We start from the raw sequence: 27,938 nt of genomic DNA on the forward strand, positions 1-27,938 counted from the left end.
CCTTAGTTAACATGCAGCCTTTTTGCTGGAGCAGTGAAGGATGTTTTAAAATCTGCGTAGGATAAATTCCTTCCATTGGGATGCTCTGCGTTGCTGAGCTTTTGCACAGGGAAGCACGGCATGTGTTGCTTTAAATAATGTCTGAGGTCGTGATTCTTCCTAATGCAATTTCTGCAGACTTGCTCCTCTCCCTCCCTTCCATCACGGCTTTCTCTACTTTCAGTAGAGCTGAGGACTTGCTGAATGCATTTTTTTTCTTTTTTTTTTTTTTTTTTTTCCTTTTGGTTGGCCGTTCTGTTATCTATATTCATATGGACATTTTTGTTTCATATCTGCTCATAATCTTCCTCTTCTGGACCGATGCACACAGCGTATCAGATAAGCTGCCGTGCTGCTTCAGAGCTGTATTTCTAGGGCCGGAGTTTATTTTTATCCACTTCCGAGGGAGAAATTATTTTGCAGCAAAAATTAAAGTAGCAGATGATAAAACCCTGCAGCTCAGTAACAGATGAGCAGAAATTAATTGTGCAGTTGCCCCAGTTAAAATCTGAAACCGCTTATCACAAATCTTGTCGGTAGCGGTTCCCGTTTGCAGCGTGTGACACGCAGCTCTCCACCGAGAGCAGAGCCACGCCGTTGCTGCGAACGTCACGCAGCATGGCTCTTCAAAAGTAGGTTGCACGCAGCGTGCACGAGACAAATAGCTTGTCAACAGGCAGCAAAACTCTCTGCCTGGCGTCTTAAGCTCCAGCGCTGCCTACGAGGCCCAGGCCCAAGGCTTCTGCCTTCGCTTTTTTCCCTTCTTTGGCTCAGACTTCGCTTCTCCCCACCAGCTAGCTGCTCGGTTTTGTCAAAGGCAGGGGAGCGCCGTCACTTGGAGCGGTTGGAAGAAGGCTAACGCTGCCAGCTCCCGCTGCTTCAGGAGCTACGTTGTGCCCTCAACCAGCTTCTGGTGCCGAGATCTTCCACGAAGGAGCTTCAGCAGTAGCGGGGAGCGGGCTGGAGGCGAGGTTGGCGTGCGGCTCTTCTACAACTCAACGTAGAGGCAACGGTCCCGGGCTGGGAACGCGGTCCCTTGGCATTCACCGCTCCCGTTGGATCCGTTCTTCTGGAGGGAAGAGTGGACGGGTCGTGCCTTCATCTGATCTGCCACTGCGGTCATCCTAAAGTGGTTGGATATTGCTGATGCTAGGCATCTTGGAAAAAGAGCATGTAAAGACTTTAATATATACATCACTCCATAGTCGAGCTCCAAAACACCCACCCACGCTTTGAAAATGGGTGAGGTAGTTGAGACTTTGTGAAACGTCTCGGTGAGAAATTGATCTTAAAAGCTACTGTGTTTAAAGCGAAACAGGGAAATTACACTGGTGCTGTGGGAAAACTTGCTTTCTAATATAGAAAAGCAGTACTTCTCTTATTTTCTTTCTCTGTTTGCACTGAAGAACTTTCACAACTATTTAATGAAAGAAGGGTGTCACCTTAATATTCTTAATTACATGGTACGTGTCAGCACCTATGAGGGAGTGAACTGTTAGTATGTACCTTAAATCTGTCAGTGAAAATCTTGCCTATTGTAGATCTGAAGAGCAAATAATGCGCTCCTTCGTGGTGATGTAAAATGATGTCGTTTATCGGAGGCACAGGTGAGGTGCAAGAGATAGGTAACTAACTGATGGCCCCACTTGGCCCGAAGAAACTCACCGGAGACTGTGCACAAGAAGGAGAAAACTTTGCCTGAAAATTAGAACATGGGCTTCTGTTCATTAGCTCTTACATAAAAGCATGTGCAGTTAGTGGAAATACACCCCCCCTTCCAGGGGGTGATAATCATATTAAAATGATCAGGACACTTGCTTTGACCCGTAGAGAGGTAAGAGAGGGTGGCTGGGCACACTGACGTAGAGCGAGAACTTGGCTGACAAACAGTGCTAAATGACATAAAGCTGTCCTGGGCACGTGGATGTAGCTGTCTAAATCTGAGCAAACAGGTGGTCAAACCAGTGGAGTCGCGATCAAGACGTTGCGTGTTAAATACGAGCTCTGCACAGGGAAACTGAGATTTAATCTATCAAAAGCTTGTGGTTTTCACAAACGGTGAAACTAAACTTCAGCGGTGTGAGTTATTTTTAATACTTCCTACTTGTGACACAAAATATATTTCTCTCCAGAAATGGGAGAGAATAACAGCTTATTGCAAAGAATGAAATGCCCCACAAAGTCCACTCTCCCTGTCTGCAATGCTGCCTTGCGCTTGTAGTAATATACAAGATTTAGGTTTGGGGTTTTGTATCCCTGTGGTCTGAATTCCAGGGAGCACAAACAGAACTACTTCTGTTAACCTGGGAAAGTTTGGGGGGGGAGGGTTTCTGGCACAATATCATGCCTTCTTCCTGCTTAAAAAAAAAAGAAAAAAGAAAAAGAAAAAGGAAAAACAAGTGTGGAGGCAAAATTGTCCAGCAGTTGTAAGAGGAGGATTTTTTTCCATCTAAATCTTGCTGGTGTTTAGCTCCTAGATAGCAGTTCATGTGTTTACAGCTCTCTCCGTGTGCAAGCTATAATGCGTGTGAAATTATTTAAAAGTTTAAATGTAAAACCTTGATTTTAAGTAGGAGGGCAGGAGAGGATATTAAAAAAAATAATATGATAAAATAGTAATAACATAAGTGTATTAAACCCTTCAGGCATACACCACTAATTTTCCAACTCAAATGAACAGTGTATTCTTTTTGCCCTTAATCAGAGATTTTCTTCATTCTTTTCTCTAGTGCTGTTGCAAATACGTCTATTGGATGACTTTTCTCAATTTCAGAAAGGCCTTTGGAAGTTAAGATGACAGTGTCTGTCTTGGGGGGAGGCTTTTTTAATTTTTTTAATTGCAGACATGCTTGTGGGGCAGCTTAGTATCTTATTAAGAGAAGCTGAAGAGTATCTAGCATCAAGCTTAGAATTCCAGTCTATCTGATATTAACACAATCAGTTTTTGATGGCTTGGAAGACTTAATTATTGAATACATTTAAATCCAAGTGCTCTGGACTAGTGTCTGTATCAGTCAAAATTAATACAGGTAACTCATTAATCAGGGAAGATATACTAAGGAGTTGAACTCTTTGTCTATTCACACACGGAAAATATTACAAATTGTATTTCAGCATAGTGCGGAACTTAAAATAAAAGGCAGGAAGGGTTTGCTGACCAGAGATGAGGAGTGAGTGTGTTTGTTCTGCTCCAAACACAGACGTGATTGAACAATTTTCATTTATGTATTGAGTATTAGCTTTCTGCATTTTGTGGGTTTGTGTTTGGTTTTTTTTTTAAGAAACTAGTTTCATGAAAATTATTGCACTGTCTCTATATCGTAAGTGAAACTCACGCTTCCCAAAGGGCATGGTGGAAATTCCCCAATTGCAAGCCTGGTAATGCTCAAGCTGTATTGTCTTAAATTGTAACTGCTTTTATGGTGGCTTGTTAAAGTTGAAACACATCTAATGCCTTTTGATGTGTATTCCAGGATTGGTTTACAAAAAATACTCAGTGAGGGTAGTCTGAAGAGGATACCCAGCAGGAGAGAAATAAAATTCCTGACATGTACAAAAGTATCTGAATGGCCTTGTACATGGCAGATTGATAGCCTCCTACTTCAAAAGCAGTTCCCAGGCAGAAACTGTGCATGTGTGTCCCCACAAATAAAATAAACCTCGCACTCTTTTTCCAAGCTTTCCCCATCTTATCTAATAATAAATGATGACTCTCTACGCGGGCGGAGTTTTATGGGCTTTTGTCATTAGATGCTTGTAAACTGGTTTTGCTTCCTCGGATGGTACATTGGCTTGGCTCAGGTTGGGGCATGGGTGGTTGTAGGTAGATCGTGGAACTCTAATTTTAGCCATTTCCAATGTGCGTATTGAACTTGCAAGTGCATCCACGTAGATGTGCGCTCTGTGTTTTGAACCAACGAGCAGCTTTCGTCCCCAAGTATTCGTAATGTACTTGCATCAAATCGTACTGATCGGCTGGTTAATTGCTCTGTGTGATGAGTTTTCTGGGCTTTTTGGTCCTTAAAGTTCATAGTGGATGGCAGGTCTGCGGTGGCGGTGCGACACGCCAGTTGGGGTTACTAGGTTTGCTTTGCTCCATTTTTCACTCCTTGCCCCATCCCTGTTTCATAGTCCAGAGGCGGTGAAATGTTCTTATTTTTGCTTTTGGAGCATTTTGGGTTTAGAGGTGCAGGGCAGGCATCAAACAGACTCAGTTTGATTCCCTAGGTAAAGGAGTCAGGTTTTTGTAGCCTCTTGCATGCCTTGTAAATACTGAACCTCTAAAAACGGCAATATGGAAATAGTTAATATGAAGCAGAGTCTTTCAAGTCATCAACTAGCTTAACATGGCTGATTTATTTTTTAGGGGAAAAAAACGGTTTATTAATCACAGATGTGCATGTTTCTAATGTTAAGAAAGCAGGGACTAGGATGAGAATTCCCATTTCCCTTCCAGTTTCAAAAATTTGCCGGTTCGTTGGAGGTAACTCTTATCTTCTAGTCTGAGGGGGTCAGAACCCATGCTGCCTGCCACCCCCCCTTTTTTTTTTAGCTTCAAAATTATATTTATGGACTCTCAGTGAACTCTCTGACCTCACCACCAGAGCAACATACGTGGTTTTTACTTTGAGAGAAATGGCAGTTAGATGCCTCCTTTTCTTATTGTGGCTATGAATTATAAAACAAAGCCCATCCATTAGGTTATTTAAAATATTTTATTGAATTACAAAGCTGTCTGTACTTGAGCAAGTAGTAATTTTTATTAAATTCAATGGTTTCTTGTTGGATTGGTGTTGCTGTGTGTGATCGTTAGATGTGTGTTGGGTTTTTTATTTTTCTCTCCAAGATGGCCATCTGTTGCATTTATCTTTTTCTAAAAGAGAATCTGCCACTCACTAGAAAGTTTACTGTACTTGAAACACAGCTGGGGTTACCATACCCCAAATTTATTCCATCTGTTTTGGTTTCAAAAGTCCATGTTGTTCTTGGTTTAATTTTGAATACTCCTTTTTCCTCTTAGCGTGTTTTAGTGATAAAATATTCTTGAGCAACCCTAGAAAAACAATTTGCTATGTAGTCATAAAGGAAACAAAGCCAATTTAGTGTAAACAATCCCAAGCATGGTAATCAATCAAACCAAGTCTGTATCCCTAATTATATAGATAGCAGTAGTATATCGTGCTGGGGCAGGGGGAAATAAGACACAACCGTGTGGCTGTTCTCATAGAGAAGGTGAAAGGCCTTTCTGTGCTCCTGAGAATGCCTGTATTGGGATATTCCCTAATGCTTGGAGCTGGCAATGCCTCTACATAAATATATGAACTTGAGCACCTAGGTTTTTTCATGGCTGGTCTCCTGAGGAGGCAGATGGGAGTAAGAACTGGAGAATCTGGACTCTTGTCAGCTGGGATGGGATGGGAAAATGGACGATAAAGGGTCTCACTGGGAAAATACTGGCATGGAATATTTGTAGTGAGTATTAACGTTGACCGATGAGGCTGTAGGGATGTTTTGTGCAGATTTAAGGAGGGATGAGAAATCAGGTCTGATCTCTGAAGAAGCTAGTGGATTGGTATTCTGTTCAGGTTAACACTGGTGATGTTAAATGTTTTTGGGGTTGTTTGAGGTTTTTTAAAACACCCTTTTTTAATAAAATTTTATATTTAAGCTGATGCTTCTATGGCAGTGCAGTATTTTTATTCATTTTAAGCTTTTCCTTCTCCCCCAGTGCTTTCATGCTTTAAAGAGCAAAGTGGAACAATGCTATCATTTTGGTGTACTACTTACACTTTGTCCACTTTTATGATTCCCTGAAGCCCTAATAATACTTCAATAAGTACTTCATGTTAAATCATGCAGAAGAGAAGATGAGAAGCAGTTACATGCTGCATGCCAAATGAAAACTAATGCTGTGTGGGAGGATACAGCTAAAGTATGTGCTGTGAAACATGGCTGGCTAACGTTGTTTTGTCTCTTAGATCCTCTCCTCTTGAGCAGAGTGTACGTATTTCTTCCTGTTCTCTTCCCTCCTGCCCACAAACTCTTGGGCAACTTGGGTTAAGAGTAGGAGTGGTACAGCATAAGTGCAGTCAGACAAAAATACTTGTCTCCCACAGTTTCAGGGGCTCTGCGTTGTACTGCTTGGTTTTACAAGAAATTCAGTAGTTGGTAAGTGTTGATTGTCAAAAGGATGGGTGAGAATTTGAGGAGGTGGAGCGCAGGTTTTATGAAAAGAAAAATGGGTTTATTAACTGCAGGCGTGTTACATGCTTTGGGATAGGCATGTTTATGTAAAAGTAAATCTTACGCAATCAGTTACTGCACCACCACGCTGCCTTTTTCTTAGAAAGGAGTAAGGGTAAAAGAAAGAAATGCAGCAGATACAAAAAGACAAAACAGTACATGGTGAACTTCTGCGAAGGCTTAATTGCTTTTTTTGTTGTTGTTGTTTTAAATAAACAAGTGAATGTGGTCTGTTTTATTTGTATGGAAGGAACTTGTATGGACTATTATTGGGAGGAAAAATATGTATAAATGAAAAGAAAAACTTGGCTGAGTGATTATGACCTCTTCAAGCTCGGGAGTCTTGAAAACAAAGCATTTAGTTTGTGCTTTAAGAAACTTATTTGCAGGAACACCAGCACTGTTTTCTCCTCTTCTGTCTTCCACTAGCAGAGTGGCAGAAGGTTATTTACTGAAATACCCATCAGCTGACATTTGCTAGGATTTCTGAAACAAGGCATCTGATTAAAAGATGCATAATACAACAAAGGTAAAGTTGAGTTTGGTGACAAAGCAGTCTAACTTCTTACAGAGGTTTAATAGGAGATTGTTTGGATTCCTGTGGAGAGCTTGCAGATGGTTGTGAGTTTTGTTTGGAATTTTTCTAATAAGCAGGCCCTTCTTTTTTTTTTTTTTTTTTTAAATAAAGTAAAAAATCTGTTGTGATGTGGATGCTGATGGCTAGTAAGCTTGCTTTTCTTATGTATGTGCTGAGGACCCTTAAGCAGTAATCCAGGGGCCTTGAGGGATACTCAGATTACAAGTTGAAAACCATTGTTATAGATAATTAATTTCTTCCTTATGTTTCCTGCTTCAACAAGAAAATAAAGTGGTAATTCTGTAGCACTGCTATCCCAAGATTTAGAGACAAAGCCGACTAGTGTAACTCTGCATCCGCTTTTTGGTAGTACCCAGAATTTAAAGCCTTGAAACCAGGTTAATGGCATCATAGGAAGTCTCCTTACCCGTGCACAGCACAGCGACAGCTGTGGCTAGAAGATAATTCCGTAGATGAATCCTGATTCTGGGTGACTTGCTTTAAAGTGTTAGCAACTAGCTTGTTGGACTGAAAGTATGCTTTGCAAAGTTTGTTCATCTTCTGCTTTATGGAAACATGATGAAAGTGGTGGTTAATAGCAGTTATTATGTATGTGTTTGTACAGTATAAGCTACAGGAGTTCTTGGCATCAGAGCCGATGCGTCTTAATGGTCACATGCCATTTGGGTTTTATTAGAATAGAAAAAAATCTTGACAAACAGCCTGATCGATCACAATTTTGGATTCCAAGGAAAGGATGCCCTTTTTTGGAACAGCTTAACAGTGAAGGAAAAATAAAAAGTCCTAACTTATTATATTCCCATTTTATGTCTCTTTCCTCATCTCAGTTCAAAGCCATGATTTGCACTTAATACTCTATGGAAACAGAGCAGGCTCACATACTTGTGTGTAGATCCAAGGCATTTGGGTGTTTACAGTGAAGTGTATTGCTACATCAGTGTGACCATATTATTCTACAAAATTCAAACTACCTCTGGTCAGACTGGCAGTACGCCTCTTGGGGGATAGCTGCCAGAAGAGGTGACCTGAACATCTGTGTCAAGCTTCAAGAAGGAACACAAGCGCTGCATTTAATTCCCAGCAGTAAAAACATTCAACAAAACATTATTTATGTCATCCTTATATAAACTATCTATCTACTAAAGTGTACACACAGGGGGAAAAAAAAAACCCTTATTTGACAACCTAGGAGAGTCTTGTTAATACCCTCGTGATAGATAATATTCATAGGAGTGGTGTTAAGAGAATGTGTCCCCCAAAAAAGTATGTTTTTAGGAAAAGACAATTGGTGGGGGGGAAAGCATCGTGCTGCATGGGGAAAAAAGAAATGCAGTCTCACAATAGCTAACCAGTGGGTGTTTATCATAAGCATATGGTCCAGTTCAAGTGATAGGAGCCTTGGTGGGAAAGTAGTATTGACCTCATGCACATGTAACGATGGCTTGAGAAAAGTGTGTCCTTTGTTTGACTACAGAACTTAAGGCATTGTCATGCTGGGAAGTACTGCTGATCCTGAGATTGAGCAAATGGGCTTTTAAACATTGATGTTCTGTGCCTTTTTAAAAAAAACAAACAAAACAACAGCCAAAACGCTGAGAAGATTTAAGCAAAAGACACACGTTTAGCCATTTTCTGGATTCTTCCTCCCCTTTTCCCAAGGGTAGGGGAAAAAAATAAATAATGAAAGTAACTGGAGCATTTGTAATAAAATTTGGTGTTTGAAAAATAATTTCCTTATCTCATTGAGGCAATTATTTTTACTCTTTGTGTCCATGCTCAAAGCAGTATACATTAAAAGATAAAACAAGCGTATTCTTCCATAAAGTTAGATGACATATGGAAGGTATAATACACTGTCAAATAAGTATCAGCAGTGGTAAGTATGAATTATAATTGAGGCAGGAGCGACTTAATGAAGTTTGACTGTTGTAAGCATATAAATGCTGCTTATGTGTGGGTGGCCACATGCAGCATGAGCACCGATAGTTGTGGTGTCGTTAAAGGCCAGGTTATTTCAAAATAATCTGCCCGATTTGTCCATGTATCCAGTCTGATACCCGTTACTACGTATGTCCTTTGCCTTGTTTCTCACTTACCAGTGGTTCAGCGTTAAAATGCTCCCCTCGTTCTTTTTCCAGACTCCCTTTCGGTCTCCAGCAATGATGCCAGTCCTCCTGCTTCGGTAACGTCGCTTCAGCCCCACATGATCGGTGCCCAGAGCTCCCCGGGCCCCAAACGCCCCGGCAACACTTTGAGAAAATGGCTCACCAGTCCCGTGAGGCGTCTTAGCAGTGGAAAAGCAGACGGGCACGTCAAAAAACTGGCCCACAAGCATAAGAAGAGCAGAGAGGTTCGTAAAAGTGCCGACGCAGGCTCTCAGAAGGACTCCGATGATAGCGCAGCGACCCCACAGGATGAAACTGTTGAAGAGGTGGGTGTTCAGGGCAGCTTCCCGAGACGTGTTTTTATGTTTCGCAAAGAACTAAACGTCGTCAGGTGAAGGTTGTCTTCTCTGTCCAGCAGTTGAGCAAAGGGGCATGTGCCACGTGCTCGTTCTCGATGACTGCTGTGCTCTGCGTAAGTACCGTGCCAGGCACAGGTTGGGCCCTTCTGCACTGAGAGTGTTAGTAAAGCTCCGTGGGGAAGGATCTCTAGTCAAAAAAGAGAAATGAGAGGGTAAAAAGTTGTTCTTTGGCCTTGCTCTCTTATCCCACTCAGGAAAGCAGCTTTGTGAGTAAAGGGGCTTCATGTTCTGGGAATCATCAGGTCATTTTGTATTTCCTTTCCTTTCCTCATTGATGGATCAGGGAGAATACAGGGAGAGCTGCTTAACTGCTTAAAGCTGTATTTATACCTTGAGCAAGAGTTAGAGGGCAGAAAAATTACTGGACCTTCGAGTCAAAAGATAGTTACCATCAGTCAAATAATAAACATGGCAGTTTTCATTGGAGGGAAGGAAATGGTGAATTGTTCCAGATTTTGCCACCAAGGACATCAACTGAAGGTTTCCCTTCCTCCCACAAACATATGCCCATCCTTTTGAGCCTGGAACCCACGTATGAGCAAAGCCTCCCTCCGGTTAGGTGCAGACAGAGCCAAATTCTCTTCTGTTACAAACCTGTGGTTCAGGCTGAAATGAATGGCATCTTACCGCTTCCAAGGGCACAGCCACTTGCATGCTATACAGTTATCCCCTTTTACCAGGCTTGAATCTGACTAGCGGTTTTGGTAGTTATCATACAGAAAAGTGGTCTCAGATGCCCAATTAGTTATTTAGTTGTTTTGGGTTTTTTTCTTGCTCCCAACATATTTTGCTGCAAGCTTTGGAACATCAGTCAAGTTATACAGGAAATGTAGGGAAAGAAAAGACTAGAGCCTTGGCAGCATGGTGAATTGGGAGATGTGGTTTGGGAAGGAATATTGGCCTGTGTCCTTGAATGTCAGGCTGTAGAAAAAGACCCTCCGTGATGCAATTGTAGCATTGTTTTGGAAGTATCTGTTACTCTGCAGTTCTGTGAGTGAGGGAAAACCTAATGCCAGTGCCTTAAAGTGAGGAAAAAACAATAACCATCTGTGCTGTCTTCTGTTAAAGATAGTTAAATTATCCTGCGAGATCAGTTACATTAAACTTTGGCTAATTGAAATCATAGTTCCTTGTGTGATTGGAAGGACTGTCTTTCAACACAACTGTAAAAATTATACAAGCAGTCTGCTCTCACTACTTTAAGGGAATAACTGACAAACTACTTCATGTTGTAATAGGGTTTTTTTAATATCCTTTACAAGTTTTGCTATGAGGGTTGATACTTTAGATACAAAGTTCTTGAGTTTCTAAGTTAGAGGAATGTGGCTCTTTATAGAACTGAACTTGGAAAGCAAGCGTGGCTTTGGTAACACTTCCCTGTAGTAAATTTCAAGCTGAACATCTTGCTCTCGGTATCTCAATCCATCTGCTTTTACCAAACACTGCAAACTATCTTTGGCATCTGCTTTTTTCCCCCTCTGTTGAGGAGTTGCACTGTGTTTGTAGGATCATCTTGACTTGTTGGGAGAGAGGTGAATCTACAGAACAGACTTGTTTAAGACAAGCTTGTGAGAACAAGCTTCATGCTGTTGAAGGTTAACAGAGCTTGAATGTCTTGATTTTATTTACAGAGAGGTCGGAATGAGGGGCTGAGCAGTGGCACTCTTTCCAAGTCATCCTCTTCAGGCATGCAGAGCTGCGGAGAGGAGGAAGGCGAAGAGGGAGCGGACGCTGTACCCCTTCCTCCGCCGATGGCAATTCAGCAGCACAGCCTTCTCCAGCCCGACTCGCAGGATGACAAGGTAGGAGGAGAAAGCGGGGAAGGCTTCACGCGTTGAGAGAGCCTCTCTTTGCGCAAATCTTTCTTCTGTCTCCAAAAGTCTCTGCAGTGTACGTAATACAGCTTTATGGTAGGCAGAAGCGGTCACTATGGCACTTTAGACAACATTAAAAGGGTTTTCTGTGGACAGAGTTAAATGCTTCTCTATTTTGAAAGCACAAGTGCAGAAATTTTTCTACTAGCACTTTAAATGTGGAAAAGGGCAGCTTTGTGTGTTTGCAGGCCTATTTACATCTGTTTGACTGATGCCTTATTTAGTGATTAGAATGTAATTGTTTCATAATCATACCTTAGGGTACTGAGGTTAAAATACTATGTGCACATAAAGTTTATTTGGATTTTCAGCCTGGATCAAACAGTTAGGGGACAAGTATCAAGCCTGGAGATTGAGGTTTTTAGAATGGAAACAGTCTGGACTTGTGCAGCAAATATGCACATTACTGTTTTCTTCCCGTTTTGCTGCTTAAAATTTTTAACTTTTGTAATCTATAGCACTGAACATTGTTAGTGGATTTTGTAGCTGGTTCCTCACTGTTCTCAGTGATGCAGATGTTACTGATAACTTTGGCTGAACTTATTTATTTCTGGGGTTTTTTTCTTCCTTTTAAAAACACTGCCTTTCAGTGGGGATCTCGTTCATCCCTGAAGCTATCATTTATAGGATCAAAATCGCTGGCTCCCATGCTCTATGTGTATTTAATTCCTACGTGTTTTCTGAATGGAAAAAGTATAATATATGAGTTGGGGAGTTAATATATTGGGAAATATTCCTGAAACAAAACAAGCAAAACTAGGCCAACCTTTAGACCTGAGAGAATATTTTGTTGCTAGAAAATAATAATCTCATTTTGAGGCTTAGAAATAGAATAAGAATAATGTTGGTGAAAATATGTTAAAGTTCCTGCTGATAAGCTGCCATATTTGCATCTCCCTTCAGTGATACAAAAACTTGATATGCAAGTCTTATAAAAAGTTCATCAGGGAAGAATGGATTTTGCTTATGTAGTTCTCTTTACACAGCAAGAAGAGTTATGTGAAGGGATATGCTTATAAGTTAGTGTCTGCTCACTTCTGTATTTCTGGTGCAAAGTCAGACCCTTACCACAGCAGAGTAAGAGGTTTGAGTAGCCTTCAATCCCCCATAAATTTTACTTTCACTTCTTAAGAGGTGAACATGCACCCACTGCAGTAAAAACATGTTGGGACAGTTTGTAAAGTAGCTTAGATGACATTCTAGAGAAGACTCCTGAGAAGTTAAAGTTTGGTAAAGTTAATATTATGCCATGATTTTTCAAAACGTCTAAATAGTGATTCTTCAGTGGTGCATTAGTTTTGTGCAATATCTGTCCTACTGCATGGTGGGAGGCAAAAAAGTCCCTTCGTGTGGCAGCCTGGGAGGTTGTGTGTGCCTCCCTGACGTCCACACACCAAGGCATACCACCAGTTTCCAGTACCTAAAGCAAATGCCTTATTGGAATGCAGAAGCGAGAAGCCAGAGCAAAGTTTTACCCAGCAGAAGTCAGCTGGCTCTATCGATGGAGTTACTGATTAATAAAAGGCTTGCCAAAAATTCCCGGTTGTCTGCCTTCTGGGTGGAGTCCTCCTTCACATTCCTGCCACGCTTGGTGGTTTCTTGGGTTGCTCAGCTCCTCTGGATCCCAAGGAATGTCTCCTCCTTTCCGTGACCTCAGAGGCTTGGCTTTCATCCGTGCCTCACTGCAAGCATGTCTTCTTCTCCAGGGCTCCGGGTCTACGCTCCGTGCTGGAAACTCCTTGCTTGCTGGGTTTCTCTCTCCCTCCCCAGCCTGCTGTGGGCTCCAGCAGCATCTCGCACTTGGGTGTGCTCAGTTGCTTCCTCCACCTTTCCTTGTTTTCTGGGCGAGGGATGTATTCTGCTCCCAGAGTACATCATCAGGAAGGTCAGCAAGCAGACTTCATCTGTGCAGCTCCTTCTTTTTCAGTTAATATGCGATACAACCACACGAACTGGAAACCAACCAGTTCTGAAGTTTTACCAACAGTCACCCCCCATATAGTCCCATAGAGCAATAACGGAGAGAAGGCACCTTGACCGGAGTCTGATTCCAGCACTGCCAGTGTTTTGTAAGGCTAAGCTGAGCTCCGCATCCCAAGTGAAAACCCACATACAAGCACAGCTTTGGAAAACCTGGTTAACAGTCATGTGTCAGGAGCATACGATTGCCTAAAAGGCACGTTAGCTGTGGGATTGCTCAGGTTTTGGTGCGCATGCAAATGTCATGCGCTAGGCCATGCTGATTTATCTAATATCACTAAATAACACAACCATTTTCTCCCCTAAGAGCTCATCTGCACAGTATGCATTCTTCTGTTCAGTAGAATCATTGCACACTTCATGGATTTGCATTTGATGGCAGTTTACAAGTTGTTTGCATTTAATTTTTGGATAAGCAGTATTAAAGTTTCAAGATCAGTTATGTTAATATGAAACTAATTATTTTTGCTTTTTGTTTTCTCTTTTTGTAAACTCTGATGCAGCATTATGTTGACTTGTGTTCTGTCTCTGCTTTGGCTCAGTTCCCATATCTTTCCATTTAAAGTTGTCTGTATTTCCTTTGCTTACCCAACCCCTATTTTCCTTTCCGAATAAGGCGAATACAAGGCAAATGACCTAAAATCTGTATATTCTTTTTTTGCATTGACTTATGGGGAGCCTTGTTAAACCCATGCTTGATTTGAGCAGAACCTCTTGTGTTAAGTCATTATACGTGCCATTTCTTTGTCCAGTTTTTTGGAAATATTTGCAGGACAGCTTACCCTGTGCTACCTGATGTCCACTGTGCTGTTCGTAATATGAAGTAACGTTCATATTACACCCTGTTTCCACTTTCCAGTTATTTAATGATAAATGTAATATGCAAACAACTCTGTTTGCAAATTACTGAGGCTGAGTTTAATGGCCCTCTCCCAGAATCCTTTACTGTGAACACCTTTTACCTTCAGTTGTATCTATAAACTGGCATTTTATAGCTTATGAGGCCAGAGATCTTCTGTGCTCTACACATACCATTGGGGAAAATGGATGGCCCAAGGAATGGTGAGCTCAATTTCCCCTCTGAATCTGGGCAATATACCCCAGCTCCTTTAGAAAAGTAAATGCCCCTGAGTTACTGGCGTATTTTTTCTTAGCTTAATGATGCTTCCTCCTTTATTTCAAGTCTTCTTGGTTCCTGTTAGTGTTCTGCAGTTGTTGCTTTGTTTAACCAGCAATAAAATACATTAACAAACTGTTTGTTATCCATTGGGTCGGCTCAGGCAATTTTTATAGCTATTTGTCAAGCATTACCGTAATCAGCAAGATGAAGGATATTTCCTTGACTTCTGTTGCATGTAGGAACAGGAATTTTTATCCCAGCATTTGACTTCTGGGGGGTTACTTAAAATTTCCAATTCCAGTTGCCCAAGTTGGAAGGGATGATCTCAGTGTTCTGTACGCTGACAGTTATTGTCGGGTACCTTTGACAGAGAAGTGAAGGAAGTCTCTTGATCCTTGAGCAAGAACCAGGCTAACTCTGGGATTCTCCTTCCTTTGTGTCATTGCACAGACATCTTCTCGATTATTGGTGCGGCCGACCAGCTCCGAGACACCTAGTGCTGCAGAATTAGTCAGTGCAATTGAAGAGCTCGTCAAAAGTAAAATGGTGAGGCTGACTGGCAGATGCATGTGTTTAAAGAAGTTGTGTTTTCAAGTCCTGGCTTGCTATTCAAAGAAAAGCTATATGCGTTTGACTTGTAAAACTTGATGCCAGTTTCAAAAGTCACTTTCTGGGTTGGTGTATGGGTCGTTTTGTACACATTAAGTAAAAGCACTTACTGAATAGGTAAATGGCTATGTAGAGAAGCAAAAAGCAATAAATAAGAGGGAGAGGAGGCAGCAGAAAATGTATGTCTTATTAGTAAAAAGAAAATGTCCTGTTAGTAAAAGGAATGCGAAGACCCAGGTTCTTAGCCCGACAGACTTTTATGAGAAGAATCCCTGAAACAAAATTTATAGCAAATCTTGCGAGGTTCAACAGTAAAGCAGATAGCCCTCACACAGAAACATTCATGCTATCTAGCTGCTCTTTAGGCAATGTGATAGCAAAGAAGTAAGTAAAAGAGTAAAATGACTGTTTTGCATGTTAGTGCCTCCTTTCTTGCTTTTTAGTGTTTGCTAACAAATTAAGTAGGAGGAATTTGTTTCAGCTTTTGTAAGTTTTTGTGTTTTAAAATTTCTGTGTTTCTGAAGATGCTCATTGACAAAGAAGAGGGTATATGGATAATTCCAGGGAAGCCCTTCTTTGTATTCAAAACCCAGCTTGACCCAGTCCTGGAAACACTGCTCTAGCTTGACCCTGTTTGAGGGGAGATTGGACTATATGGTCTCAAGAGGTGTCTCAGCAATTCTGTGATTCCCTCAAAACCTTTAAGTCTGGCTTTTGCAGTATAGACACTGCTGGGCTTAGTAGAAGTGTTGCTGTGAAAACTAGAGAATCACAGCATGGCAGCCCCATGTTACCAGAGGTTGATTTTTCCCATGTTTGTTCTAAATTTAAGCAGCTTTGAATTCTAGAATGAGAAATGTTAATTTCTATTTTATATTTCTTCATTCAGAAAGACTTACACTTCACTGAATGTTATTGCATGAAAGAATTACTGCACTCTGTTAGATTATTAACCTTGCTTTTTATTTCTTTTGCACTAGAAGTGTGACTAGGAAGTAATCTATGGGAAAATTCAATACAGGCTTTTGTAAATGGAAATTTTGATAGTCAGTGTGTCTTTCAGGCAGCCTAGCAGTGCATATAACTTCATGATCCATGGATATAGTCCCTGGTGGAGATGTTCTCATTTTACAATTTTAGCCAAGGGTCAGCTTCCCTGGGTTTTTGGGCCAGTCGTATCATTATCGGGTTTTTACTTTTTGTAGGGAAAGAAAAAAGATTACAGCTGAACCCCACCCTGGTGAAGTAAATGTGTCTTGCATTAAAGGCTGTATCACATGCAAGGAAAATGTGATATGTAACTGTAGCTTGATCCAAGATTATGGACTTGAATTAAAGAAGTCCAATAAATATTTCATAGAAGCTTGTTCATGTTATTTCTCCATCTTTTATACAAACAGAAGCCTGTGGAGCCCCATGCAAGGGAGATGGTGTATCTGGCAGAAGAGACAGGGACTCTTTCCTAGGATCCAAACTGTCATGAAGCTCAAAAGCAACATTGACAGTGTAGAAGTCATTATTTTCTTCAATAAGTCAGTACTTTGGTTAGTTAATACGATAAACAAAGTGTCTGACAAAGAATGCCACTTCTGTTGTGTTAAAAAATGTAACACCCAAAAAATCTCTTTTGAAGATGTCCTATTTATTGTTGAAAGTAACTTGCATATGCCAGAACTGAAGTATGACAAATATAATTTGATCCCTGACAATAAGCAAACATCTGTATAGCTTCCACTATAGAAGTACTTACATCCTGAGCAGCATAGTCTGACTTTTAGCCCTTGCTGCTCAAACCAACTGATTTCCTTTCCTGAGAAGAAGAGACTGACATATCTCAAATGTGCTTCTTTAAGGTCAGGTTCTCTGTCCTGGAAAGCCAAGGTTTTGGCTGCTTTCCTGGAAGCTTGAGACTTCCTTTGCCAAGATACAATACAATAATTGATCTCCCATAGGTTCCCATGTACAGCTGCATGTAAATGTGTCTTGTGAATAAAGGGGAAAGAAATCATTGTTGCTGTCTGTCTCGAACACCTTCTCAGGCCCTGGAGGACCGTCCAAGTTCCTTGTTGGTAGATCAAGGTGACAGCAGCAGTCCATCCTTCAACCCTTCAGACAACTCCCTTCTCTCTTCCTCATCACCCATAGATGAGATGGAAGAAAGGAAATCCAGCTCCTTAAAAAGACGACAGTAAGACCATATTTTCACTCCATTTTTTACAGTGTTTTGAAGAGAGAAATGAAGTGTTTAAAAAAATGTCCATTTTGAACTGGCAGCAGAAGCTGTTAGTCTGAAAGGGGGAGGACGTGTCTTAGGTGGCAAGCATGTAGTCACATTATGCAAAGAAAAATTTTTTTCTCAAACATTAGAGACAGTTTCAATTTCCTGTGATTTTTAATTTTAGTCATACCTGTGTTTGACTTCTGTCACATGTCAGTCTGTTATTCAGGAAGACGCTGATCTTTAAATGTTCAGAGGGCTCTTAGGTTTCAAAAAACTGGTCATTCCTCTTCTGTTCCACCGCACTCTGAAGTTCTTTATGTAGTAGTAAAATGTTACCATGGTAGAACAAAAACATGCCTGGTTTCAAAACTACTTAAATCTGTGGATAGAAATAGCAGTTTGTATACTTAAGAGTCTCCAGACCAGAGACATAATAGCATTTTATTTTAAACACTAGTTAAATGTTTAATTTTAATGACACATGTAAGAAAACATCTGACTTTAGATAAACAGAAGCAAGCCTGCTCCAGTTCCAAAGTCAAAGCAGCATCTTGTTTAGGAAGAATGTGCATTAATTTACATTAATTATGCAACTCCACTTATCAAACATATGTGACTGCAAATGTGTAAAAAGTTGTATGCCATTAATCCTCTTTAAGAATCGGTTTCATTTTTTAATGAAATATGTGTTCACCATTTTCTTTCCATTGTAGCTATGTCTTACAGGAATTAGTGGAGACAGAGCGAGATTATGTACGAGATCTGGGCTATGTAGTTGAGGTATGATGTTTTTTCATTCTCTTGATTTTTTTTTATTTTTTTTTTTTAAATATGGTACTGACCAGCTGTGTAGCTTGAACCTCACAATTTTTTTCAAAACAAAACACAGGAAGAAACTGAAAATGTGAATGTTTGCGTCCTGAGTTTTCCCTCCTGCAGGCTTTTAACATATTAGAAAAATTGCATCAAATCTTACCGCCTTCTTTCTTTCTGTTACTGTGTGCCACCTTACTGTTCTTGTGAGGAGTGTAGCTCTGTCATTTTTTAAGATCACTACCTCTGGCCTAATGGTATCTGAGACTAGTTGGTTTTATTTAGCACAACTAAATTTAAAAAAGCATTGTCGCTCAGCGTATAGAGCAACTATCCTGGATTTGGAAGACTTGCTTCCTCTCCGTCTGCTAGGCTTCTCTTAGACTTCCTAGTTTCCTCTTCTGCAAAATGAGGTAACATCATGCATCTCCCTTCGGTCTTCAGCTGCCAACAAAATGCATTTGGAAGAGTAGAGAGAATGAGCGTGACAGTGAATTTCTGCCTAACAAGGGTCAATTCTTAAACTCTGTTTTAAAGGGAGGGAGGGAAATAAAGATTGGCATTGTGGTGGCCTTTTTACAGTGTTTAAAGGGTGCATTGGAAGGCTATGAACAGGTAATTCCTGGTGAAAACACTAGACATCAAAACATAAACTTTGCAAACTAAAACCACACCTAATTAGAAATAGAAGTATTAGGGAAAAACAGAAGGAATAGAGTTGTGTGAATATTACAAAATTTAAAAACACTCCCAGCTCTAACTATGCGATAGAATTGCACAGTGAGACAACTATCTGTACACCAAAAAAAGAGAAGATGGGAGTATGAGAAAATGTAAAAGGAACTTTACTGCAGCCAGAATGCTTGCTAGTAGAATTGATGTTCAGGTTTTTTGGCATTCGGTTTGCTCATACCGCAAGTAGTAGTCCATGCGGCGCAGTCCCATGTGCTTTCTTCCTCAGCGCACGTTGGTGTAGGGTTAGTGTGGATGGCTGAAATAAGAAACGCCGAGCAAACAAGCGCAGAAGCAGGTTCAGCGGCACTGACGTGTGCTTGGTAACAGCCCTACCTGGCAAAGCATTGCAGCTGCTTCAGACAATAAAGGGCTGTAGAAGTTTCCTCTACGCTTTGAGTCTGTTCACGCAGGCTAAATTAGCTAGAGTGAGTTCATCTTTCTAGCACTGGGCACTGTCGTGTAGGCAACCTCAAGCCAATTTGTGATATTTTGTGTCTACGCTCTATTTATGGTATGTTAGGCAGCAGTTTTTTGGTTTGGTTTTGTGTCCCAAGCAAGCTGTTATGGGCAATTTGGACAGCTTCTGGGAAAAGGGGGTTTAAAAAAGAACTCACTTTTTTTAAGTTAAAACGTTCACAGTGCATTTTCTTGGACTCTTGCAGGGTTATATGGCACTTATGAAGGAAGATGGCGTACCTGATGACATGAAAGGCAAAGACAAGATTGTATTTGGAAACATTCACCAGATTTACGACTGGCACAGAGAGTACGTATTAACTTGAAAAGCATATGCTGAACAATTCTACCTAAAAAATACCAGACTGACTTTAAGAAATTATTTTTTTTCCTCAAATATTCAGATACAAGGTGAATACAGTTGGTCTTGTGCTTTGAGTTGTAGATACTGTAGATTCAGCTTAAAAATGTTGGTATGAAGATATGCTTTAAACAAGGATGCTTATATATAGCAAGTGCTTCAACTGAGAATCTGTAGAATGGATAGTATTATGTACAGAAGTTTGTATGTCATTTGAGGCTTTGTTTTCAAAAATGTTTTCTCTAAGAATTCAGTCTAAAGAATTTGTTAGGGGTTAGCATGGCAGTATGAGCACCTCAGGCATTCAGACTAGGAAGGAGAAAAGTTTCCATTGGTATATGAAATTAAAGAATTTTCTTGAGGAACACCAGTACTTTTTCATATTGGCATGGATTCAGTGTGTCCTTTTGGAGATCTATATTAAAATATTACACTGTTAACAGTGTCATTTTGGACATACAGTAGTATCCAAAGCTGCTGATAGGGGACACAAAGTGGACCTTGCCGTAAGACCATTTTGCCTTGCAATTACCTGTTGCTGTAGTGTGTGCTATCAGAAAAGGTACTTATTCTGTTTATGTTCAGCTTCTTTTTAGGAGAGTTGGAGAAGTGCCTTGAAGATCCAGAAAAGCTGGGATCTCTGTTTGTCAAGCATGTAAGTGCAAACATCTTCGTTGGCAAACCCCTATTGCTGCTACTGACCAACATGTTTGATTATTAAGGATTTATCTATGGTACAACATGGTTAAGAAAGTGTTGTAAAATATTAATCACTGTAAGAGGTGGAGAGATAGCTTATAAGAGCTTATAAATAGACTAAATGCTCTAGTTTTTGTCCCCAATATCTTCCTGTGGAGAGGAAATATGAATGAGGGTCCCATTTCTCAATTCAGCTCCAGTTCTGTGCAAGGCAATCGTCATTTCATATGACACCTGCCTTCTAATCCCAGATATCCATGCAGTACCATGGAACAGAGGAAACAAAAATAGGAAAGAAGCTCATTCTTCTTTCCAGTTTCAGCGCATTCTGTATCCTTTCCCCTTCTGAGAATCACAGTAGCGGATGAGAATCCTTCCTCTTCACTTGAGGAAGGAATTAAGAGTGCCAGAAATTCAAGATGTTTCATTTTAGTCCAACACAGTACCCTTTATAGCTTTATACAAGTCCCTGGTTTTCCACTCTTCACTTGTTTATTAAAAGGAATGACCATGTGATACGTGTGGATATTATAATACTTCGGAAAGAAATCGGATAAACTAGTTATTTGGAAACTAGGTATCAAAATTCAGGACACATCAGACATGCCACTAATCAATCATTTTGGTGTCTCTTTGTGTAGAAATACAATTTAATATCTGTTTGAGATGACATCTCAAGGTACTCCAAATCACACAAGATAGCAGAAGGGAAACTTGCCTGCTAAACATGATCGTTTGCACAAGTGTGCAAAGACTGAAGACAGACTGGATTAAAGCAGATTTAATGGGTTTCAGATTTTCCCTGTGGTCTGTGTTTGAAGTCAATACCAGGGTAGCAAAAGAGCACAGAACCAAACTTTAATGGAACAGCAACACTGGAAGCCAGAACTAATTCCTGGACTAATGAGGAGGAATGAGCTGTTTCATTTCTGAGGGATTATTGTTTTTTTTTAAAAAAAAAAAAAAGGCATGGGGAGAGGGAAGAGTTCTGGCACTGGTAAAATGGGAAACCTGGAGGAAGTAACTCTCCCTGTTTCTGATTGCTGTTTTACTTTCTCCCGGTGTATTTGTGACTGAGTTGTCTTTGAAAGGCACCCTTACCGCTCCAGACGGAAAGGCAAGCTGTGATGCTCTTACAACATCCTCTAGCAAAACCCTGACTATCAGCTAGAACATGACGATTCAGTTCCAGCTCTTAATCATGTTCTGTGTCCTTTTCAATCTCCATCTTATTCTTCCTTTTTTGCTTTCCATTTGTCTTCACTGGTCAGTACTCCATAAGTCTCTGAGCAGCAAAGCCTCTAATGGCAGACTGATCCTAGCAAAACGATAAGAAGGATTTTGGAGTAGGTAATAGACACATATGGTATGTCTGTGTTTCTTAACCAGCAAGGACAGTAATCAAGAACGAATCTTAAAGGCTGAAGTTGTGCTCTCTCTCTTTTTTCTTTGTTGCCTTGGTGTTTAAAGCACATGCGCAAAATACAGAGTCAGAGTTTAAAAAATACTAGCACCACCATTTCCAGGCTACATCACCTATGTCCCCACTCAAACTGCAATAGGACAGCTAACACTAAAGAGAAGACTTCAGAGGTTTCTCCTAACTACTCTGTACAGCTAAACAGGAGGAGGTCATTATTCTAATATACCAGAATAATAATCAGATTATTAAAATTAAATAAACAAGAATGACATTTCAAAGGCTCCATCCATTGCTCCTGCTAAAAGAAAAAGATTACTATTTTCATAGTTAATTTTGTTGTGGGACGGGCTGAGCTATCAGCTCTAAACACCTGTTATTCGGGAGTATTTATAACTGTGGCAATTTTTTGACTTGTGTTGCCTTTCTTAAATCATCGTGATATTCCCAAATAAATGTGTTTTCAGATCTGTAATTTCTGCATATGTAGCTGCTTCTTTTCCTCCAAAGGACCTTTTTAAGTTCATGCGTTGGAACAGCTGTACTTCTTAAAATACTACTCCATTTCAATCTGGCATGTTTTTTTTCTTGGTGATGATGTATCATTCTCTATCTTTGTTCCTCTAGGAGAGAAGGTTGCACATGTACATAGTTTACTGCCAAAACAAACCAAAGTCTGAGCACATTGTCTCAGAATACATTGATACATTTTTTGAGGTAAGTTCCTGAGAGAGGATATACGCAAGGTGAAGGGTGTGTACAAATCATAATCGTTATCAGATCTGTTGAACAAAACAAAACGAAACAAAAAAAAGGCAGCACATATCATTGTTACTGTTTTAAATGATAATTTCTTGCCATTTCTGTTCTGATTTCTGAAGTCTGATACAGGCTGCTAGAGATGCATTAATCTCTAGGGGAAGAAAACTAAAGTTTAGGTATAAGATATTAATTTATCAGTAGAGTCTCATCCTCACTAGCCCTAGCCCAGGCAGTTAACAGTGCTTTTTATATGAAGTGGCAATTTTGGATGAGCAAAGATAACTGTCAAAAATAGTCTATATACAGCCTGTGATTGAAAAATTACGTTTCACTATATAATCTTCTCAAAAAAAAGATAGGGAAGATGCGCAGAGAGGGGAATACTTTGGAAACAAAGCTGATACAGATCAGGGGAAGGACTCCAGCTTTTGCTAACTGAAGATTAGATTCTGCTCTGACTTCTGCCAATATCTGCTCTGATAGCCATTAATAGTGATATATCTTGATGTGTTTCTAACTCAACAAAACAAAGTTGTTTCTAACTGAATGAACAAAAAAATGTTTGTTTTACAACCTCAGGATCTAAAGCAACGCCTGGGCCACAGACTTCAGCTCACAGATTTGCTAATAAAACCTGTGCAGAGAATTATGAAATACCAGCTGTTACTAAAGGTGAAGTGATGTTGAGATGAATGATGTAATATATGTGTTAACGGATATGTTTTCTTTTTTAAATATTGCTGATGCTTTTCCACCCTCCTCCCAAACAGAACCCAGATTTGTAAGCAGTGTCATATGATTGTTTTCTGAGCATATTCAGATAGTTATAAAAATTGCAGTAAAGAAAAAATTGGGCAGAATTTTCCTTTTTCGTTTAACAGTTAAAGACCAAATGAACTCAAGTCAGTGACATGGAAATGTTTAGAATTTGTACCAATGTCATATGAAAGGGAGAGGGATCTCCCAACTGTTTTCAGATGTAAATGTGATACGAGTTTTTGGGACTCATCCCAACTTTCCCAATCTATACCTGCAATCATTTTAATATCACATAAAAGTTTACTGAAGAGCAACCCTGTGTATCACAGAGGTCATTGCCTTAATACATGTTCTTTTATGAGCTAAATCAAAATAGTGGATAAATCTTAAAAAACGAGAAGGGGAAAGCACCCAACAAGAAGCTTTAAAAAGAAAATTTTTCTATGTGTCTTCTGCAGTCTGTCATTCTCTGACAGAGGATAGCAAGTTCAGATTTTCTAAGATTTCTCTGCTGATTAAAGAGAATAGAGCTCATATTGGTTTTTTTCCTTTTTCAGGACTTCCTCAAATATTCTAAAAAAGCTAATCTTGACACAACAGAACTAGAGGTACTTGAGACATTTTCTTTTAGTGATTTGAATGCTCTTTACTCTGAACCTCTCTTGTTTTGACACAGTCACTTTCCTTTTCTGATCTTCTTGAGAATGTGATTAGAAGTGTTTACTTTTCACATTTCTGTTCTAAAGCAACTATAGCAAGTGAAACAAAATTTTATGCTGCTAAGTCATTTGGAAAATAAAGCTTTGACTTTTTATTTGTCTTGAACAGAGAGCTGTAGAGGTCATGTGTATAGTACCAAAACGGTGTAATGACATGATGAATGTTGGCCGCCTGCAAGGATTTGATGTAAGTTGGCTGCAGTTTTGCTTAGAGTTTTTGTCAGGTTCTCTAGAAATTAACCATTAATGTCATGGGGAGAAATGAGGTAGGGTGCTCCCTCACTATGATTAGCTGGTGCAAAAAGCAGTAAATGAAAAATCAAGTCTTAGCCCTGCCAAAGACTTTTTCCTGGGAAACTTTACCCATTGTGTCAGTCACGCTAGGTAAGTCCTTCTGCAAAATCTAGGAAGCTCTGGTGTTATTGCAGTTCCCTTATTGACTAATGACTTGCAAAATAGTGAAGTAATCAGTTATCAGCAGGTAAGCAGGTCTGGCTTCAGTAGTGTAGAAGAAGGAGAAGTTGCTGTGGTCAGTAAAGTACCCGAGGCAACTGTAGCCCTTGTTTTGTGAAGTCTAGAAGGGACAGAAATTGGCTGTTGAAGCAGTATGCATCAGCCAGACGCTAGTCACATGTTCTTCTTGTAAAGCCCTTTCTGCTCTCCAATGCAGGTATGAACTTGAATTCTTCCCCTTTCGGCACCCTGGAAGACTTGGGAAGAATATACGAGTTACTGTGGAAGTTACTGAGAATAGAGAGATGAAAGCCTTAGTGTTAAAAGCCTTAAACTGCAGTATGAATTGAAAAGGGTTGAGTGGATTTTGGTTGGGTTTTTTTTCTTGATGATGTTTGTTTTTTGAGAAAGGCTACAAGAATGTCTTGTGCATAGGAGGATCAATGAGTACATAATGGTCAGTGACACGCAGAAATTGGGAAATATACAAAGCTATTTTGGCGTGAACATCTACTCAGAAAGGTTGATTGGGAAAAGAAATGAAGAACTGCACTAAATGCATTTCCACTTGCCTCTGTGTTTAGGGTAAAATCGTAGCCCAGGGCAAGCTCCTGCTCCAGGACACGTTCTTGGTTACAGACCAGGACACGGGACTTCTGCCACGCTGCAAGGAGAGACGGGTCTTCCTGTTTGAGCAGATTGTCATTTTCAGTGAGCTGCTAGATAAAAAGAAAGGTTTCTCCATGCCCGGATTCTTGTTTAAAAACAGCATCAAGGTAACTGTTGCGTGTGAGCCTTTGCGTCCCCTGCACAAACTCTGCTAAGGTAACAGTTTCTGATTCAGTGTGGAGTCACTAGTGACATCTAGATGTGCAACCATAAAGCGCAGTGAGGTGTCAGTCATTTCCTGAAATTACCTCCTACTGAATTTGTGCTCGCTCTGATAAACGGAAATCTTTGGATCTCTGACGCTTCCCACGTGAAGCTTACCAAAACAGGTGTTCTTGTGCAAAGCCGGACAAGCATTCACAAAGAGTTTGGTCTTCAGCTCTGTGCTGTGGGTACACCACATTGCAAAGTCATTGCAAATAAGGATGATAACTCTATATGTATCCCTTCTTTTGAGTTTCAGCTGCAGTCAGTCCAAATGTGTAGGTAACATTTGTAAGTAGTGCCACCTTCTTAGACATGTTGGCTCTTCCTCAAACACAAAGGGTTTACCTCCACTTCAAGCTTTCCCTGGGAAAAAACTGATGGTATTAGGGCCACCAGCCCTCCCTGTGACGCGTTTTGGGTGGACCCGGCTTCCCTTAACTCACCTCGGTGCTCTGCCTGCCAGCTGAGCGTCCTGTTTAGTGCTGGCTGGACAGACGACCTGTGGTAGAGCTCCATAGCAGGCTCAGCATTTTGAATAACACAAAGGGAGAGTTGAGGGACAATGGAGAACATTGGGCCACACTGACCAGCTGGAGATTGTTCAGGCACAGTGTGTCAGTAAGTGGTACAGTAATCCTTAGTTTACTGTAATCCTTCATTTCACGGTATTATTTTCCTGAAGGAAGGAATGGTCATCATTTGAAGATCTGACTCTGAGCTCCTAAGCAAGAGATTTTAGAGGTATGTTTCTCATAAAATACGTGAAGTAAATTCTCTTTTTTTTTTTTTTTTCATGAAGGTGAGTTGCCTTTCCCTGGAGGAAAATGTGGACAGCGATCCATGTAAATTTGCACTAACATCAAGAACGGGCGATGTCACGGAGACCTTTATTTTGCATTCTGCCAGTCCAGGAGTCCGCCAGTTATGGATCCACGAAATTAACCAAATTTTGGAAAACCAGCGCAACTTTTTAAATGGTAAATTATTTCCTCTCACTGAAAGTTCATAATTGAACGACTTCTCTCTCATCTGTTGTTTCTTGGCTTTGAGACGTTTTGCAAGTTTCCTTTTTCCTGAGCTAATACAGAACAGTTGGGGGATATGTGCCACATTTCTGCTTCAGAACAGATGCTAGCATTTATTGTAAGAGCGGTAGTCTGAATTTACATGGTGTTCTCTTGGTGAAATTTTCCAAATGTTTTGTAGGAGTGAATCAAGATTGGCACCATCCGTTGAGGTGGAGAGTTTGTGTACCCCTTTTAAGCAAATGCAAGCCTTTAAAGGCTAAACCGAAGTGGAATTTTGAGCATCTATCCAGAATATGTTTTGCTTGTGTTATTTTGGTGGCCGTTGCTGTCACATCTTACTGTGGCAACAGCATTCAGATTCTGCAGGAGAAACGTAGAAGGCGGTAGTGTCTGCTGTGACACTAGAAGGTTCCTGCTATATTTTTGCGTCCATCGGTTGTTGCCCCAGTGTAGATTTTTTTTTAAGAGAGTTGTAATGGGTGGAACAACAAGCTGAGAGTTCAGAGTAATACCTGTTTTTTCGCAGCTTGCCCGCTGACTGACAGTGTGATCCTAGAGGAAAACATTTCTCCCTGGTTTGATTGTTCATCTTTAACAGAGGTACATATAGCGGGTCATGAAGGTGTGATATAGAAAAGTGACTTGAGGTCTACGTCATGACCAGCATCGCTAAGGGAATTTATCTTATTTGAACAGCACTCCCCTTTTGCCAGCAAACATGTCTTTTTTTTAAACTGTTCCTGTTCCCTTTCCTGCCCTCCCTTCCCTGATCGCTTCCCCTCCCGCTCCCATTGCAGCCTTGACGTCCCCAATCGAGTACCAGAGGAACCACAGCAGCAGTGGAGGCGGCAGCGGGAGCAGCAGCGGTAACAGCAGCGGCCCCAGCAGCTGTAGCGGCATCCCCAGCTCCAGCCGTAGCCGGCCGTCCCGGATCCCCCAGCCTGTCAGACACCATTCCCCAGTCCTGGTCTCCTCTGCAGCCTCGGCCCAAGCAGAGGCAGACAAGATGTCAGGTATGTCCATTCACAATCTCTCCCTGCCACACTACAACTCCTCCTTAGAAACTGGCCCCAGCCAGCCAGACAGGCACCCTCCCAATGCAGAACCGGACGGTCCTCAGAGAGAAGCTGAGCAGATTCCCAAGATGAAAGTTATCGAAAGTCCCAGGAAGACAGCGGGAAACGTTTCTGGCTCAGCTGACGGAGCCCAGAAGGACTCACGCGGAAGCTCGGAGGACGGTCGATCGAGAAACAGCGTAGGATCGCTGACGCTCGGGAAGCCGAGGCCGGGAGCCATCTCGCCAATGAACTCTCCTCTCTCCACGACTTTCCCTTCTCCTTTTGGCAAAGAAACCTTTCCACCCAGCAGCCCCCTGCAGAAGGGCTCCTTTTGGAGCTCCATCCCAGCATCCCCCGCCAGCCGCCCTGGCTCCTTCACTTTCCCTGGGGACAGTGACTCCCTCCAGCGGCAGGTCCACCGCCACTCTTCACACAGCAAGGACACAGACCGCATGAGCACATGCTCCTCGACCAGCGAGCAGTCAGTTCACTCCACCCAGAGTAATGGGGTAAGAGCGGAGCACCTCTGTCCTGCGAGCTCTTCTAAAACCTTCCCATGCTCCCTTTCTGTGCGTTACCATCACTCTCCGT

The 27,938-nt window shown here is 41.0% G+C and overlaps 1 protein-coding gene across 7 annotated transcripts in view; it reads left to right on the top strand.

Moving 5' to 3' along the window:
• Positions 1–27,938, top strand: part of TRIO (trio Rho guanine nucleotide exchange factor) — a 256,831-nt gene that overhangs the window by 211,948 nt on the left and 16,945 nt on the right. For 3 of the 7 annotated variants that reach the window (XM_069808870.1, XM_069808871.1, XM_069808872.1), the window contains exons 35-48: positions 9,019–9,311; positions 11,036–11,206; positions 14,829–14,924; positions 17,027–17,175; positions 17,922–17,988; positions 19,419–19,522; positions 20,159–20,228; positions 22,320–22,409; positions 23,034–23,126; positions 23,771–23,821; positions 24,042–24,119; positions 24,970–25,161; positions 26,061–26,238; positions 27,087–27,856. In XM_069808870.1, coding sequence (XP_069664971.1) covers positions 9,019–9,311; positions 11,036–11,206; positions 14,829–14,924; positions 17,027–17,175; positions 17,922–17,988; positions 19,419–19,522; positions 20,159–20,228; positions 22,320–22,409; positions 23,034–23,126; positions 23,771–23,821; positions 24,042–24,119; positions 24,970–25,161; positions 26,061–26,238; positions 27,087–27,856 — 2,402 coding nt within the window. The other 4 variants (XM_069808875.1, XM_069808873.1, XM_069808874.1 and 1 more) reach the window with 4 other exon arrangements.

This window comes from Haliaeetus albicilla, chromosome 21, assembly GCF_947461875.1.
Source record: "Haliaeetus albicilla chromosome 21, bHalAlb1.1, whole genome shotgun sequence".
Classification (NCBI taxonomy): Eukaryota; Metazoa; Chordata; class Aves; order Accipitriformes; family Accipitridae; genus Haliaeetus; species Haliaeetus albicilla.